Source organism: Physcomitrium patens, chromosome 17 (genome assembly GCF_059467195.1).
Source record: "Physcomitrium patens ecotype Gransden chromosome 17, ASM5946719v1, whole genome shotgun sequence".
Lineage (NCBI taxonomy): Eukaryota > Viridiplantae > Streptophyta > Bryopsida > Funariales > Funariaceae > Physcomitrium > Physcomitrium patens.
In genome coordinates this window covers 269,938-286,512 of record NC_143426.1, presented here as the reverse complement: position 1 = coordinate 286,512, position 16,575 = coordinate 269,938, and the positions used below count along the sequence as shown (strand labels likewise).

Sequence of the window (16,575 nt, the reverse complement as noted above, 5' to 3'; positions counted from 1 at the left end):
ATAATTGGCTTATGACATCAATTGGAATGAATGATTAAATTAATATATCTAATTTTAGATAATTGGCTTATGACATCAATTGGAATAAGCTAATTCTATTAAGAATTAAGAGATAATATAAAAGACCTATTATTATTATTACCTATTCTTCAAAGTTTCAATGAATCTATCAATCAACGTATGAAGTGCAATAATTAATTATTTTAACACCATTAAGATTAATGCTTGTAGACTTTGACAAAGCATTGCACTAGAAATCTAAACTTTGCTTCTTCAACAAATATATTACTTCCACACTTTAAAGCTGAGGATGTGCAAATTGATGCAATACATTTCAAATCTCTTATAGCAAAAGAAAAGAAACATTGATTTTAACAAAGCTTATACTTATATTATAGTAAAAAAGGTCAAAAATCTAAGAATTATCCGAATATATATAGATATATATATATATATATATAGAGAGAGAGAGAGAGAGAGAGAGAGAGAGAGAGAGAGAGAGCTAAGAATATAATTTTTTAGGAAAAAAAAAAAAAAAAAAAAAAAAAAAAAAAAAAAAAACTACAATACAAATCATATATTTGGATATTTTAACACCTCAAATTCATCAAGGTTCCTCTTTTTCTATTCAACTAGCTTATTATTCTACTATATCTTTATTTCTTGGCTTAAAAAAACTTCAAATAAATGCCTTATTAGATTCAAGAGCATCTGCTTGTTTTTTAGATGAAGAATTTTTCAAACTCAATAAAATTCTTTTGATACCAAAGCCAAAATTTGTACATTTAGAAGTAATAGATGGTTAACTTTTATCTTTAGGCAATATTACTCATGAGTCCATATTGCTAGAAATATCATTTGAGGGCCATAGTAGCAAAATAATATTTAATATTATTAGAATTTTATTCAATTCTATCATTTTAGGACTTTTGTAGTTATAAAGATATAATCTATCTACAGATTAGACATTTCATAAGATTGGATTTTCTATAGAATTTCTTCTTGCAAATATATTAAGAAGTTATCAACAACAAAGTCTTTATTTATTTGATGTGGATTAAAGAAGGAGATAGATTGTATATATTATTTAAATAGAGTTTTATATGTATTGTGACCAAGTATTTTAGTTATCAAATAGACATTTTATTGGTTCATGAAAAATATTAAGCAATCAACTAATCAAGGATCATATCATTGCAAGAATGATTTTAAAATTCCACAACTTATACAACAAAATATGATTTGAATATATTATGTACAGAGAAAATATAACCAATTCAATTTAATAATAAAAATTTATTACTCCTACATGTAAATATAATTATTGTATATATAAAGATATTTTAAATTTTATAATTTTAATAAATAATATTTCTAAACAAAATTTATTTATTTATTTATTCTAATTATAAAATATCAAATAGCAAGACAAAAATGATATGAATTTGATTTTTTAAAACTCATCCAAAATTTTGTAAAAATATCTAAGTCGTTTCTTATTTCTCAAAATAAATATATCTAATTTTGAAGCTTGAATTTTTCCTTTGATATTTCAAAAGATAAAAAAATTAATGTGTATATATTCATATGAAACAAATATTTTATATTTTATAATTTCAATAAATATTTTTTAAAATCACAAACAATAAAAAATATATATATAAATAAGAATGATTAGATACTTAACTAGAAAAAACCTATTTAGAAACCTAAATGATTGAATAACCATTGAAATAACCTTAAATCACTGATATTTTTATAAAATAAAGATGTTTTTCTGATGAAAAAATTACCAAATAGTATTGCAAGCTTTAAAAGTTGTATAATATTTTTTTGGTTGAAAATGAAGTTTTTATAGTAATTTAAATCTTTTCAATTACTTAAATTGATGAATTAATATATATATATATATATATGAATAAATTAATTTTATTAAATCAATTTATTTTTATTTTTACATGAATTTATTTTTTGTACAATGTTGTTTGAAAAAATCCAAATTTTTACACAATATACATGGAAGATGTTTTAAATTTAAAAAATGCAATAGATAAAATTATGAAAGTTAGTGCATTATTTTTATATATATATATATATATATATATTGAAAACTGATTAAAAAAATTGTTACTTATTTTTAAAGGAAATAAATATATGTAGAAAATAATTTTAAAACTATAAAAACTTACTTTAGTATATCAAAATTCTTATTTTTGGCATGTGTATTATTAAACCTTAACCAATTCAAATAATAGTAGATCTTAAGTAATCTTCTATGTATATAATACATTTTACCAAGCCAATGATCTTGTATTTTCTAGTAGGTTAAATTAAACACAATAGCCCTCCAAACGGGGACATGGAATGGGGAGAAAAAGGTAGAATGTTGATGGGGACAAGGACACAAGACAAGGAGAACAGGGGACAGTTTGATGTGAGGTAGAACTAAGTTTTAAAAATCCAAATATGTGATTTTAAATGGTGATAACAATCTAAACCAATCAGTAATTTCTCTGGACAAGCAAATGGACAAACACCATTTTTTTTATATAAGTAGATTACTACCCAAATTTCTTTGACCTTCTCATTTCATAACATTAGTATGTATATATATATATATATATATATATGATGTGAAATCTATGTATGAATAAATATATTCTTATCTTAGAATCCAAGTTTTATACTACTTTTCCAGACTTTACTTTACTGTGTAAATGTATAGCATTTAAATGTGAAATAGCTCACTTGTATCATCAATAACTTTCTGAATAAGAATTCAATTTCAAGGTTACAGATCATTTTAGTTTTTTTAAATTCTATTTGAAATTTTATTATTACTATTAATAAAAAAATTGAATCAGTAATTTGATTTTTCATAAATTAGAAAAAAATAATACTAAGTCTTAGAATGTATGTATGTATGTATGTATGTATGTACATTTGCACATGACATTTTGGCAGACAAGGTAATTACAAAGTTATTCATGAAGACAAACTGGCAGTAGAGTATTCTACAGAATCATTTTCATTCTTCAAACCTTCAGCATCACTAGGTCACTTTGAAGTTTAATGTTTGTGACATTAATTTTGTAGATTTAATTTTGGTGATGGCATCATTTATTCATCCTAAACCCTAAACTTGTAAATGCAAAGTTCTCCAGCAAACAATTCAATAATAGTGATAAAATCAACCTTTTAAAATATAGTCAAGATGGGTTGTTCACTCATGTTAAAGTTAATCCCAACACAAGGCTCATGTGAGCAAAAGTAAGGTGGAACACCATGTCTATATCTTCCATGAAGAGTGTGACTAGGATCTTTATGCTCTTTCAAATGTCTCCAAATGAATAAACTGAACTGAAAGTTGAAATGTGTAGATTTTGTGTGTGTTGTAGTGATGACAAGATGGATTTAGGTTTTGTTTTAGGGTCTGTGAGGGGGTAAGAATCTTGGAGAAGGAAGGGTGTCCATTACATGAGGCAGTTGCATACCACACCATACTATAGTGAATCTCTTGGCAGGCAGGGCTATTTCTATGAGGGATGAATTGACTTGTGGAAACCAGTTGAGAGGTACTGGGAGAGTGTAGGCATATTCCATTCATGCAAGCAGGTGGCCTATATCATGAAGCCCATTGGGAGAGCATTGAAGGTCAAAAAAGAAAGAATGAAGGTGATAAGGTCCAGATATGTCCACCCTCCATTCATGCTGTGGTGATGTAATGCTCTTTCCCAGGCCACATCTCTTTCGCCATGTGGGATGGGACACAATTGTGGTCAGCAACTTGCTCAAGACCAGGGATGGGCACAGAAGAGGACAGGGGCAGGAGGAAGAAAGAGGGAAAGCAGCTGCAGGGGCATAGAAAGAAAGGGGATGAATTGTTCATGTGAGGAACAATCCCTCAATTTGCATGACCAGAGTGAGTGAGTGCACCAGGTCTAACTTATAATGCATGACATGAGCTGCTGCTGCAAAGTTATCCAAAGTTATCCCCTGAAGCAGCTACTGCACCCAGATTCTCCTCCTCTTCACTTTCCTTCCCTTGCTATCCATCTATCTATAAATACATCCATCCATCATTCTATCTATCTGCCTGTCTTCAGAGGGCTGTGGAGATTGTCCAGAGAGAGAGAGAGGAGTGGAGTGGAAGTGGTGGGACCATGTTCTTCAGCAGTGCAGTGGGTTCTGAAACCTTCAAGGAGCTTCTGGATGGTGACACCTACAAGTTCTACAGCAATGGAGAGTGGCAGGTCTCCACTTCAGGAAAATCCATTGGGGTCCTCAATCCCACCACTTTGAAGCTCCAATTCAAAGTGCAAGGTTTGTGAGCATCCATTACACACTTACCCATAATATCTTTACCCATGCATGATTCTCAACATTTCCCTCAAACATTCTTCAATACATGATTTTCTTTGATATTGTTTTGATTGAGCAGTAATTCATGAGGGTTTTCTTTACAATTAACTTGTCAAATCGGACTTGACACCCACAAATCCTTCCAAGTACATTTTTTAAAAATACACCTTATTGGTAGCTTATTGTTTTCCAAGTTTGTTTACAATGAAATTCAAATCGAGGGTTCATTCATTCCACAAAAGCACAATTTTATATTTTGCAGTCAAGTGCATGATTAAGTCATATTAATAGTGAACCTGACAGTGGTTGTTTTTCAATCATCACTGTGATTGTGGTCCAGAAGTTGTATTAGTTCAAAATTACCTAATTTTCCCTTCAAGCTTTTCAGCGATTCAATCTAAAAATGGAATGAATCAAGATATTTTAGGTCAATCTACGTGAATTGAGATTTTCTCACATGATTAATATGTAACTTAAAACATGAAGAAATGGAAAATTTCTTCAAACTAAAAGTATCTTGTCTGCAGAGAAAATATCTTAGTTGCAGTCTCTCTCTCTCGCTAGATATATATATATATATATATTACTTTATGAAAACTATGATTATTAACAACATAAATACTCTCTCTTGAAATATGATTTTTTAAAATCTTAAATATTATTATTCTGAGAAAGTCTGACATAACATTTTGTGTATTTGTACTACATAGGGTTAATTTAAAACCCCCAATACCTTTTAAAAAAATTGTAATTCTTTTTATTCATAATTTTTTTAAGTTTTGAAATTTCAGTGTATTTATATTGATAGCTATATGTTATCATGATAGAATAAAATTCATTTATGCATGCACATACCTTACAATAATTGTAGCTTTTCAAAATTATTTTGTTGTTTCCTCACATTTGAGACATTTAGTATTGGTAAGGTGAAGACCGCAATGGTTTTCAGTGGAGTCCAACAAGAGTACTTTTACAATTCCTACTGAAAGCATGAACATTAAATACATTAGGGCTTTTTTAATTTGGAAAATTTTGTAACAATATTAACGACACATTTAACAGCATCAAAATTATCATCCATATGATACCTAGTATCAACAATATGCCTCACAAATTTTAATATTAATAGATGGGTTTCAAGTTGTCTACAGCAGAGTACTAAAATAAACAATGACTGAGAAATGTTATAAAAATTACGTTCTTATTAATAACATGTCGATTTATGAGGATAAGCCTCTTTCAATGTATCAACAAATCAAACTTGCTCAATTTAACCGGTATGAAACTGAATATTGTCCATAACATTGTCACAAATTGCCTAATGAGCTGTCATATATATATATATATATACATACATATTCAACACTTCACAATATCTCAGAAACCACGCAACAGTGTATTTTAACAGGATAATTATTACATAAAATAAAATAAACATTTCTGTTTATCAGCGTGATGTTCAACCATATTAAAAAGAAAAGAAACAATATATTGACTAAAATTTGTTGAAAGAGTTTGTGACAGGAGAGTGTTCAAAATCCTAACACTTAAATCCAGGAATGTAAGATGTACACGAATAAATGTACATCTGCACATGAATTTGAATCAATATCATCCTTTAGTCTAAATATATATACATGAACATTTGAAATATGTATATATTATTCTTTTATTCATGTATATTTTCTAAATTTGAATGTAACAAATGATTATATACATATACAAATATGTATTCATGAGCTGACATAACTCTTTAATTATGATTTCTATAAATTTAAATCTCAAAATTACAACATGCTATTACTATTCTTATTTTTAGATACAAAGTTTAAATGATTTGTCAGAATTCTAGATTTTTGATAGATTCGTGTGGAACTGCACTGTATATTTACTTCATGAAATGTTATATACTGTAACTGCTATTTCAAACATGGAGAAGATGTATTTAAAATAAATTAGTAATTCATCAACTTGAATGTACGATGTAAGTTGATAGTGAAATTAAAATAAATGCCTCTATATGAATGATTTTGCTCTATTTAAATGTAAATAACTACTGTCTTTTTAGTATTATATTGAATATGTTTTAATTTGTAAATTTAACGCCGAATGTTCCACACCCCTAGAATAACAGTTCACACTGCTTAATTTTGTGGACAGGATCTGCTTTCTAAGTGATAAAGGTATCTGTGAATTTTGACATTTATCATCCAGGCAGAATGTGCTTTTCTAACACACAGAAGGTGTAAATGCATGTCAGAAGAAGCATATTCTTAAAGTTTATGATTAGCTTTAGTCTAAGATTATAACTATGCTAAAAATGATTTAACAGAGAGATATATATAGATTTAAATATAAATATTAAATATGTTAAAATTTCATCACACTGAATATTTAATTTTTGGAAAGAAATACAAATATAATTGAATGAGAAAATTCTCTCTGCATGTGACTGGTTTGCAAAATTTATAACATAATGAAATGATTACTTTTCAAGATTTTGTTATGATAGTGTGTGTGCTAGAAAGCAGTTGCATAAGATTATAAGAGATATATATATATATATATATATATATATTAGTCAATTAAGTTCTTGAATTGAAAAGCTTAAATTCAAAGTAAAACATTTTCTCTTTAAAAATGATTATCATTTATGAGTGTTTTTTTCATTTCTTCAACGAATTGAATTGCAACTTGTTTCTTTTATTTCAAAATTAGTTTTTCTGGCAACTTTCAATACTGCAAAAATCTTCTATACATATAAAAATATTGATAAAAACATATTGATCTTGTAAACCTGAAATTTTTCTATATATATATATATATATATGATTTTCTTTTTCTTTTTCTGTAACAATTTTTGTATTAAATCACAATAGAAGTATGCCTTGGAGTGAATTGCATGCAGTCAATTGTTCAACACTATTTAAAAGATTCTCCATTGTTGAACTAAACCAGTTCAAATATATATATATATATATATATATATATCTTTTCATAAAATTATAGTTTGAAGCTTGAGCTATTCAGTAGGAATGAACATATTGCATTCTGTTGCATAAATATTTGATAAAATATTGGTAAATGCCTTTTTAATAAAATTGGTTTGTGTAAATCATTTGCAAGCAATGAAATTTGATTAAAATTAGTTATTTTATTTCTTAATCAAGAATATTGTTTGAAAGTGAATCATACATATACATATATATATATAGAGAGAGAGAGAGAGAGAGAGAGAGACACACATTTATATACAGTGAATATGATATTTTTCTCAACACCTTAAGAATGTACAGAATGATATGAAATTTTGACTAGGTATTGATTCTTTCTGAATAAATGGAACAAACAGTTGAATCAATGTTAGCTTTTGTATGAAAATAACCATTTGGGTTGAGATTTAATTTAGTGGACATTGCATAGGACTACACAGGTTTCAGAGCTGTAAATAGGTGATTGTGCTGTAGTATTTAGATTTTCTAACGAGTGCTTTTGATGCATTCATAGAATCTAATGCATTGTTGCATAAACATTTTTTTTTTATTATACCAGTAAAATATGATAAACATAATTAAAGAATTTGACTATTATAAATTGCTATCATGACTCGAAATATATTTTATGATAATAATGTTGATACTAGAGTTTGCCTTGGACTGTATTTTAACATGAGGATTTTAGATGTTATTATATTGATGCAGAAATAAGCTATACAGAATGTCACTGAGATTTAGTGCATCCACTCAAATAAGATGTGTTGTACTAAATGAGTTCCAAGTTATTGAATGATAAAGTTATTTAATAAAACATACTAAAACATGTTTTAAATTGTATATACATATAGAATCCAAAAAATAAGTAATTTATATATACACATATATAGACACAGATGTAACAAAACAACTTAATTAGACAACAATTGAAAATTTATTTTATTTCATATAATGAACTGGGATTTGAAATCTATAACGATTTTAAATTTATGATGTGTTAAAATAACTAAAATATTGTGCTAAAACATTGAGGGTATGAAGAATTGTTTGATATTTTTTTAATCAAAAAATCAAATATGCTTAAAATTTTGTTTAATTTGATGTAAAGTTTACTTTTGAATTACATTTTTAGCGATTTTTAAAATTTTAAATGATTTATCTTGGACTATTTATTTTAATTAACAATGACGTGAATTAGATTTCAGTAGTTGATTTAATATTAATCATTTTTCCACGAGTAAAATTTATATAATCTCTGAATTAATTGGCTATTCATTTGTCACAGAAGTAGACAAATTTGACTCTCATGCACAACAACAGAGATAGCTTGTTTGAATGATTTAATGATTTTGTGCTTCACATTGGCTGAAAGCAAGTATTCTGCTTTCATGATGTCTCTAGGTCATTTGTTTAATTATTCAAGTTGTTGAACCATCCATCAATAAAATCAATTTTGAAATAAAAAAATTAAGGATTAGATAACAACCAAGTTTTAAGTCGTCCTTGATAACTAAGCAGTAATTAAATAAATGTGATGGTTGTGATGAATTACCAAAAGTTGGGGAACATGTCTTGTTGAATGTCTTCCCACAAACCCAAACTATCTCATGTTGTATTCTACTATTACATACTTTTGTGTATACATTTACATGCATTTATAGGTGCATTCATAAAAATAGAAAACTCATATTTTCAAAAACATTATCAACAATTGATGAAAATGTAAATAATCCATTGAACAATAGTTTTTCTCAATTGAGCATGTTCAGAAGTTTATACTAATAACACAGTTGAACATCTTTTCATACTTCTGAACACAGGTGAGTTTTTTTTTTTTTTTTTTTTTTTTTTTTTTGTTCATTTAGTATGTGTGTATGGTTAATACTATTGATATCATGCATTTACCTTTGAACAACAGTATTTTTATTTTTAAAAATTGATCTAGAAATATCCTATGCCTCAAGAATTTCATTTTATTTTGTTTATAAAAAAAAGGAAACAAAACGAATTATGAGATTGTTTAAGAAATGATTAGTGAACAGTAACCAACAGAAAATGCTTGAAACTCAAAATTGGTCATGTGTCATCTTTTTTATCGAGAAGCTGTAGTCTAGCACTCTTGCAAACCCACGAATAATGCAAGTCACCATGCTTGCTGGCTTGTGGAACTGAAGGACTTCCAAACTTTGGAATGGCAAATATATGTAATTGTAAGTATAGGTGTTGAGAGTGTGAGTGACAAGTCCTTTCAGGAAGGTGATAAGTTTTGACCTGTTCTCAAGTCCTTTGAGACATTGCATTTTGCGATAGATGTTGTCAAATGATCCTATGTGTTGTAATAGTTTTGAATCATGGAGATAGGGATAAGTGGAGACCAGCAATTTGCAAGTGAGCAGATCTGACTCTGATGAGAAATCACTGTAGCCATACTATAATTTTACTGATGGGCCAGTTCAACAGGATATTTAGGAATCTGCTCACATGCAATTGCTGGCCCCAGTTTTGTGGGGCACAGAGAGGATGCTGTGATGAGAAAGCTCTGGTAACTGCTCCTTCCAATGGGAAATTATATCTTGGAAGCCAAAAATGGTTCCATGTTGTGTGAACTTAGTTGTACAGCATTTAGTTGTGGGAGGAAAGTTCAAATCAGGGGGAGGCTTAAAAGGGGGTGGACATTACAAGCAGCAGGCACACTCTCAGGAGACACACACCCCTTTGTACCAGCAAGCACTGAAACATCACTACAACTGGAGTAAACCATTTGCTTGCCTCCAGTAACTGCAACATCCCAAGCTGAAGCATACCTCCAGCAAGTGGCTGAGTGCTTCATGCTCCACTGTGCTTCATTTTTGCTCTATTACACCAAACTCATGCTCCAAAGCTGATTAGGAGGAATACCTGCAAACAGGGCTCAAGACAAGGGAGAGATTCTTGGTCACAATTTGTGAACCAGGTTGGCTTGTGGGGTTTGACTACATCAAATTCCCAGACTATAATGTAGTGTAATTTGAAGCTCCCTCCCTCCTTCCCTTGCTGAGCTTCCCTTGCTGAGCATGCATCCCCTCCTCCCACTCTTGTCCAGTGCCCTCCATCAAGGGTAGAATATGTGGGAATGAAAGATGTGCTGCTGAGCTGGCCTCTTTGTCAGAGATTCTCAGCTCCTATCCTCACAGAAGGTTCCCCAAAGAAGACCTTAGGGGAATGGGTATGTGTGTGTGTGTGTGCTGGATAGACTTTGGAAATCGGCATGTGTAAATAGACCGATTCCTACTGACCTAAACCCTAAACCCTAAAACCTGGCCCCAAAACTGCCAGTCTGGCATCAGTAACATCTGTGGTTTTCGATAATTGTGAGGTCCATTGGTGCCCTCCTTGAATTGCAAGTCCAGGCATCCACACACCAGCCTTGGAGCTGCAAGGAAGCAAGGAAGGATGGGGAAAGGGAGAGATGTGGTTGGCATTGATGGATGCTGCATGCATTTTTTCTATTTTCTTTCTCCCCCCTATTTTCATCATCTAAAGAAGACTTGAGGTGGGGATTGGCCTCCTTCAATTGTAGGAACATGCATTGACTGCCGGTGCATATCAGCACACTTGTACCTTGGTGATAATTGCCCATTTTTCGTAATCTTAAAATGCCTTTTCTACTTTAAAATATAAATAGGAATACTACATCTGCAGAATATTTTTTTAAAATTCTACTATGCTATCAGAAATTGATAGAAATGATGGTGATTCTCACAAAAATAAAAAATTATGATTATCATGTAAAATCACACAGTATATATTTATATATATATATATATATATACATATATACATGCTCTTTTTCTTTTCTCTTCAAATTTTTAGTGTGTGCTGGTGACAGCATGCACACCAGAGGAGGTCAACAGTTGTGTGGAAAAAGCAAAAGTTGCACAGAAGGGATGGGCAAAGACTCCTTTGTGGAAAAGAGCTGAGGCTTTGCATCGATTTGCATCCATTTTGAAAGAGCAGAAGGCCCCCATTGCTGAGTGCCTTGTTGCTGAGGTGGCCAAGTGTTTAAAAGATGCCATCACTGAGGTAAACTGTGCTCACCTTCAAATTCAACAAATGTTGAAATCATTTCTACATGATTCTGAAAAGTAATACATCTGTACCTTGTCCTTGGTATAAAAACCAGACTTTGGCACATCAAATTGTGTAATTCTTACTTTAAAGATTCAAATAGATGTAAAACATACAAGTTGGTTAGAGATTTTTCTTTCAAATTTCTAAATTTATTTGGAAAGGTGTTGCTTCAATGTTAAGGTGAGTTGGTAAGGAATTGCTATCGGGCCAGGTGGTGAGGTCAGGGGACTTGTTGGCATATGCAGCAGAAGAAGGTGTCCGCATTCTTGGCAAAGGGGATTTCCTTGTCTCTGACTCCTTCCCTGGCAATGGCCGCAACAAATACTGCCTTGCCTCCAAGGTGTGACCATGTCCACACCCCAATAATCATATATATATATATATATATATATATGACTCACTCACTCAAAAAGGTATGGACTAATTACAAGCATTATGAATGATCAAAGTAATTCAATGAATGTGAGGGGTGTGACTCTCTGATTTCCTTGTGCCATACTAAGTGTAGATTCCACTGGGTGTGGTGTTGGCCATTCCACCATTCAATTATCCCGTGAACCTGGCTGTCTCCAAACTTGGGCCAGCCTTGGTAGCAGCCAATGCTGTCATTCTTAAGCCTCCCACTCAGGTAACCCCTCAACATATCTATTTACACAACTCAAATTGGAACTGGAGTAATAATAGTTTGACAGTACAGAATTCAACAACAATATTTAGAACCAAATTGTGATCAAATTCCTGTTTAAAACCTGTTTAAAAGAGCAAACTGTCCTTTTTGGATAAGAGGATAAGCCAGTGTGGGGTATGTCTAGAAGCTGAATGGATATGAAATTATTGGCTCTGAAACAATTGAATATGATTGGTCAAAACACAGACTTGGTATATTCACATGTGAAGAAACTGAAGGCTGAATGGGTGATTACTACTTTGAAGGGGATGTTGAAGGAAATAGTTAAATAAAGTCATTGATTCATGTGTGCATGGGGTGGTGCAGGGGGGAGTGTCATGCCTGCATATGATCCAATGCCTGCACATGGCTGGCTTCCCAAAGGGATTGGTCTCAGCCATCACGGGGAAGGGCTCCATAATTGAGGACCTCCTCACCACTCACCCCAGCATCAGCTGCATCAGGCACATCCCCCAACTCCCTCAACCCTTCTATATATGCCATTTGTTATTAAAGATTGTAACATAATAGTGTGCAAAGTCTAATAGCTCATGTAATTATTACTTTCAACAAGAGAGAAATATTTTTAAATATTTTATACACAAATTTAAAACTGAAGATCACACGAGCAAAAATTCCAATTTCATCACAAAACAATTGGAAGACAATTCTGTGAAAATTTCATGTCTTTGATGACAATACCATGTTAAACCAAACTACTTCTATTACTTACTATTCTCCATATTTTTCACAGAAAAGAATTACGTATTTTTATTAATCATGGTCTGAAAGGAAGCCTGTATATTAAAATACCTGTGCATTTTAAAATTTTGTACTGCCTAGTTCTTGAGATAGATATGTTTGACTAAAATTATATATATATATATATATATATATGAAGATCATTGAAGAATTTTAATGTCAGTTTGTCTAAAACCATCACTTCAAAAAATAACTGTAAATAGTAACAATAATAAAAATAATAATAACAAAAAATTTTGGAGACAAATTTCATTTTTACAATATGTGATTAAAATTGGATATTAAAAGAAACCCGAGTAATTTTTAATATAATTTTTTTTATAAAATTAAAAATTAACATCAAATAACTTGGAAAACACAAGTGTTTTTAATGAAATTGAAAGCATAGCAACCTTATTCTTGGAGTAAATATAGTTATGATAGTCTTTTTGACTTGAAGTCCTCTATTTCTGTTAATTGCATATGGTAAATATTCTCATGTCAAATAATAAAAACTTCATGTAAATATGAAAAAAAAATAGAGAAAAGAATTCTAATAATTCTGAAATTCAATCGTCCAAATGTTGGACATCTTAATTGTGTTTTATGTTGGACATTTTAATTGTGTTTTACTTTATAATGTTTTATAGTGCATCATGAATTTTCAAATTGAATTCTAAAAATAGTTTACTAATATTTAAGAAAATATTTCCCTTAACTTATGTGAATTAATCTAAGTTATAATTTTCTTTAACTTTTTTTTAATTAGTAATATTGTAGATATTTACTAACTTCTGGTCATTGCATTGTATTCAAATTGAATCTTTTGTAAAGAATCAATTAATTTTCACACTTTTGAGTCTACATACATACATACATACATACATATACATGTACAGGAATTGTAAACTTGATCATGACTTATCTAGTGTATCTTTTATTTCTTGTCTTTTATCATAAGTTATTAATCAAATTAAACCTAAATAAGATTTTCTTAAATTTTCGTTTTCATTCACATTTTCAGCTTTCTTTTATTTTTATTTTTATTTTTTTTATGGTTTATGAATATGCATGTAATGTATGTTTTTGAGTTTGAAAATGTAACACAAATGTTATTTTCTTTTACAGTGATGTTGAGATATTGTCACTAAAACTTCATTGCAATGACGTTTTTAAGAATTCCAATGATGCCATTTTAGAGTTTATTGTTGATCATAATGGTATTTATATTTTATTGTTTAAATAACATGAGTGTGTCAGTGTGTGTATGTGTGCAGTTTCACAGGAGGAGAGACAGGCATGGCCATCTGTAGGAAAGCAGGAATGATCCCTCTTCAGATGGAGCTTGGAGGGAAGGACACTTGTCTGGTTCTAGAGGATGCTGACTTGGAGCTGGCTGCCAACAACATCATCAAAGGTGGCTACTCCTACAGGTCAGCCCCACCAGTGGTATCAAAAACCATAATATATATATATATATATATATATATGTGTGTGTGTGTGTGTGTGTGTAATATATATAAGTACCTATGTTGAATACAAATAGGAGCATAGCTTGAGGAGATCCAGTGAATGAATGGAAGAGAGTTATCACAGCAAAGGTGAGGTTTGGGGTTGTAAAAGCTGTCTGTTTGTGTTGATGATGCCTGCAGTGGCCAAAGGTGCACAGCAGTGAAGGTCATTTGTGTGATGGAGTCTGTGGCAGATGATCTGGTGAAGAGGGTGGTGGAAAAGATGAAGAAGCTCACAGTGGGTCCTCCTGACAAAGACTGTGACATCACCCCGGTTATCAGTGAGTCTTCTGCTAACTTCATTCAGGGCCTTGTGGATGATGCCAGGCAGCAAGGAGCCAAATTCCATCAGGTCCATAACAAATGATCCCCTTCCCCCTTCCCCCCTCACCTCCAACTTATTGTCTTTGCAGTTGGTGATTTTGTTGCAACATTATTGCCCTAATTTTCAAATCATTTCAGGTGTGGGATTTCTGTAGCTCTTGCATGTAGAACTTTCCTGAATTTGTTGGAGAGGGAAAGGGGGTTTCTGTGTCTACAGGAATGGAGGCGTGAGGGGAACTTGATATGGCCAATGCTGGTAGACAATGTGAAGCCGGACATGAGGATAGCCTGGGAGGAGCCATTTGGACCTGTGATCCCTGTTCTCCGCATCAAGTCTCCTGAAGAGGGCATCCACCACTGCAATGCTAACTCCTTTGCCCTCCAAGTAACTCCAACCCCTCCCCCTCTCCCTCTCTCTCTCTCTCTGAACATCCATGCCTCCCTCATGCCATATCATTGCTTCATCAGTTTTGTAATTATCAAACCAACTACAGATGTTCTTGTTGTTAGAAGATAAAGAATGTAGTAAAAACAACAACCACAATAAATAAATAAATATAAAACAAAAACAAAGTTTGCATTGTGTATATTCATACACTTTCACACAGACATACATACAGACAGACATACATGTGTATAAGGTGGGAGATGGATGGGTGAGCAGGGGTGTGTGTTCACAAGGGATATTGACAAGGCCATCTTGATGAGCAATGCCATGGAGTGAGGAACTGTCCAGATCAATGCTGCCCCTGGCAGGGGCCCTGACCACTTCCCCTTTCAAGTAAGCAAATACACATCAAAACACTTAGAAGTTCCTTTTCTTTCCTACTTCTTTCTATATTTGTACTCTTATCACCTCTAATGTAATAATATCACATGAAAAATAAATATAAATGAATAGATAAGTAAATACAACACAACAACAACAATCAATCAAAACTGTAGAATTAAACAAAGTAGGAAATTGAAGAAGATGTAGAATGTCAATGTTGGTTGAAAGCATTGTTGTGGTGGTAGTGGTGATGTGTGTTTGAGTGGTGTTGTTGTTATTACAGGGGTTGAAGGATAGTGGTATTGGGTCTCAAGGCATCACCAACAGTATCAACATGATGACCAAAACCAAAAGCACTGTCATCAACCTCCCTGTTGAATCCTACACCATAGGATGATTTGAAGGGTAGTTGAGAAAAATAAATAAATGAAAAAAACCAAAATAAATACCAAAACAAAAACAAAACCATGTGGCATGACTTGGCATTACTCATAGCACCAGTTGGAGCAGCATTTGTTTGCCAATAATTGGCATTTCCACTGTGTTTCTGTCTATAGGGAATAACCAGAGAGTTCATGCCCTTTCACATTTTTATTTGATTTTAATTCTGATTAACTTTGTTGGCCAAGCTCTTGGGGACAAGAGTCAAAGTCTGTGTGTTCATACCTAGTTTAAACCAATAGTGATTTATTGTTTTTCTTTTTTACCACATGAAATGAACGATATAGACCATCTGTACTTTGTAGTATCAATTTAAAAGGATGGGTATTAAGTTTCACCCAGTATGATTATACACCAATTCCTGACTCTTCACCCATTTTGAAGCATTATAGCTGCATCAAGTTCAATTTTACTACAGCTTCTACAGTAGTGGAATGAAATAGGTGCATCATTATTATACTTTTAACTGACAACAACAACAACAATAATGATCACTACAATTATTCTTATCGTCATCAAAAGAAACCTTAATGTTAAGTTTAACGTAATATCAATTAGCAGTGAAATGTAGACATAGAAGTTGAAGATGATTTACCTATGCAGCCACAAATCGAATTCTAGAACGACAAATCATGACTGCTAGCTGAACAGAAT

General features: G+C 31.6%; 1 protein-coding gene across 1 annotated transcript; it reads left to right on the top strand.

Annotated features, from left to right (window-relative positions):
- The first annotated feature begins 3,058 nt into the window (after positions 1–3,058).
- On the top strand, positions 3,059–16,279 carry LOC112294311 (NADP-dependent glyceraldehyde-3-phosphate dehydrogenase). Its single transcript, XM_024544604.3, has 10 exons — positions 3,059–4,323; positions 11,224–11,417; positions 11,677–11,805; positions 11,974–12,093; positions 12,460–12,596; positions 14,151–14,306; positions 14,526–14,736; positions 14,926–15,093; positions 15,373–15,489; positions 15,764–16,279. The coding sequence occupies exons 1-9, from the start codon at positions 4,164–4,166 to the stop codon at positions 15,430–15,432; spliced, it is 1,335 nt and encodes a 444-aa protein (XP_024400372.1). The 5' UTR covers positions 3,059–4,163; the 3' UTR covers positions 15,433–15,489; positions 15,764–16,279.
- The last annotated feature ends 296 nt before the right edge of the window (positions 16,280–16,575 follow it).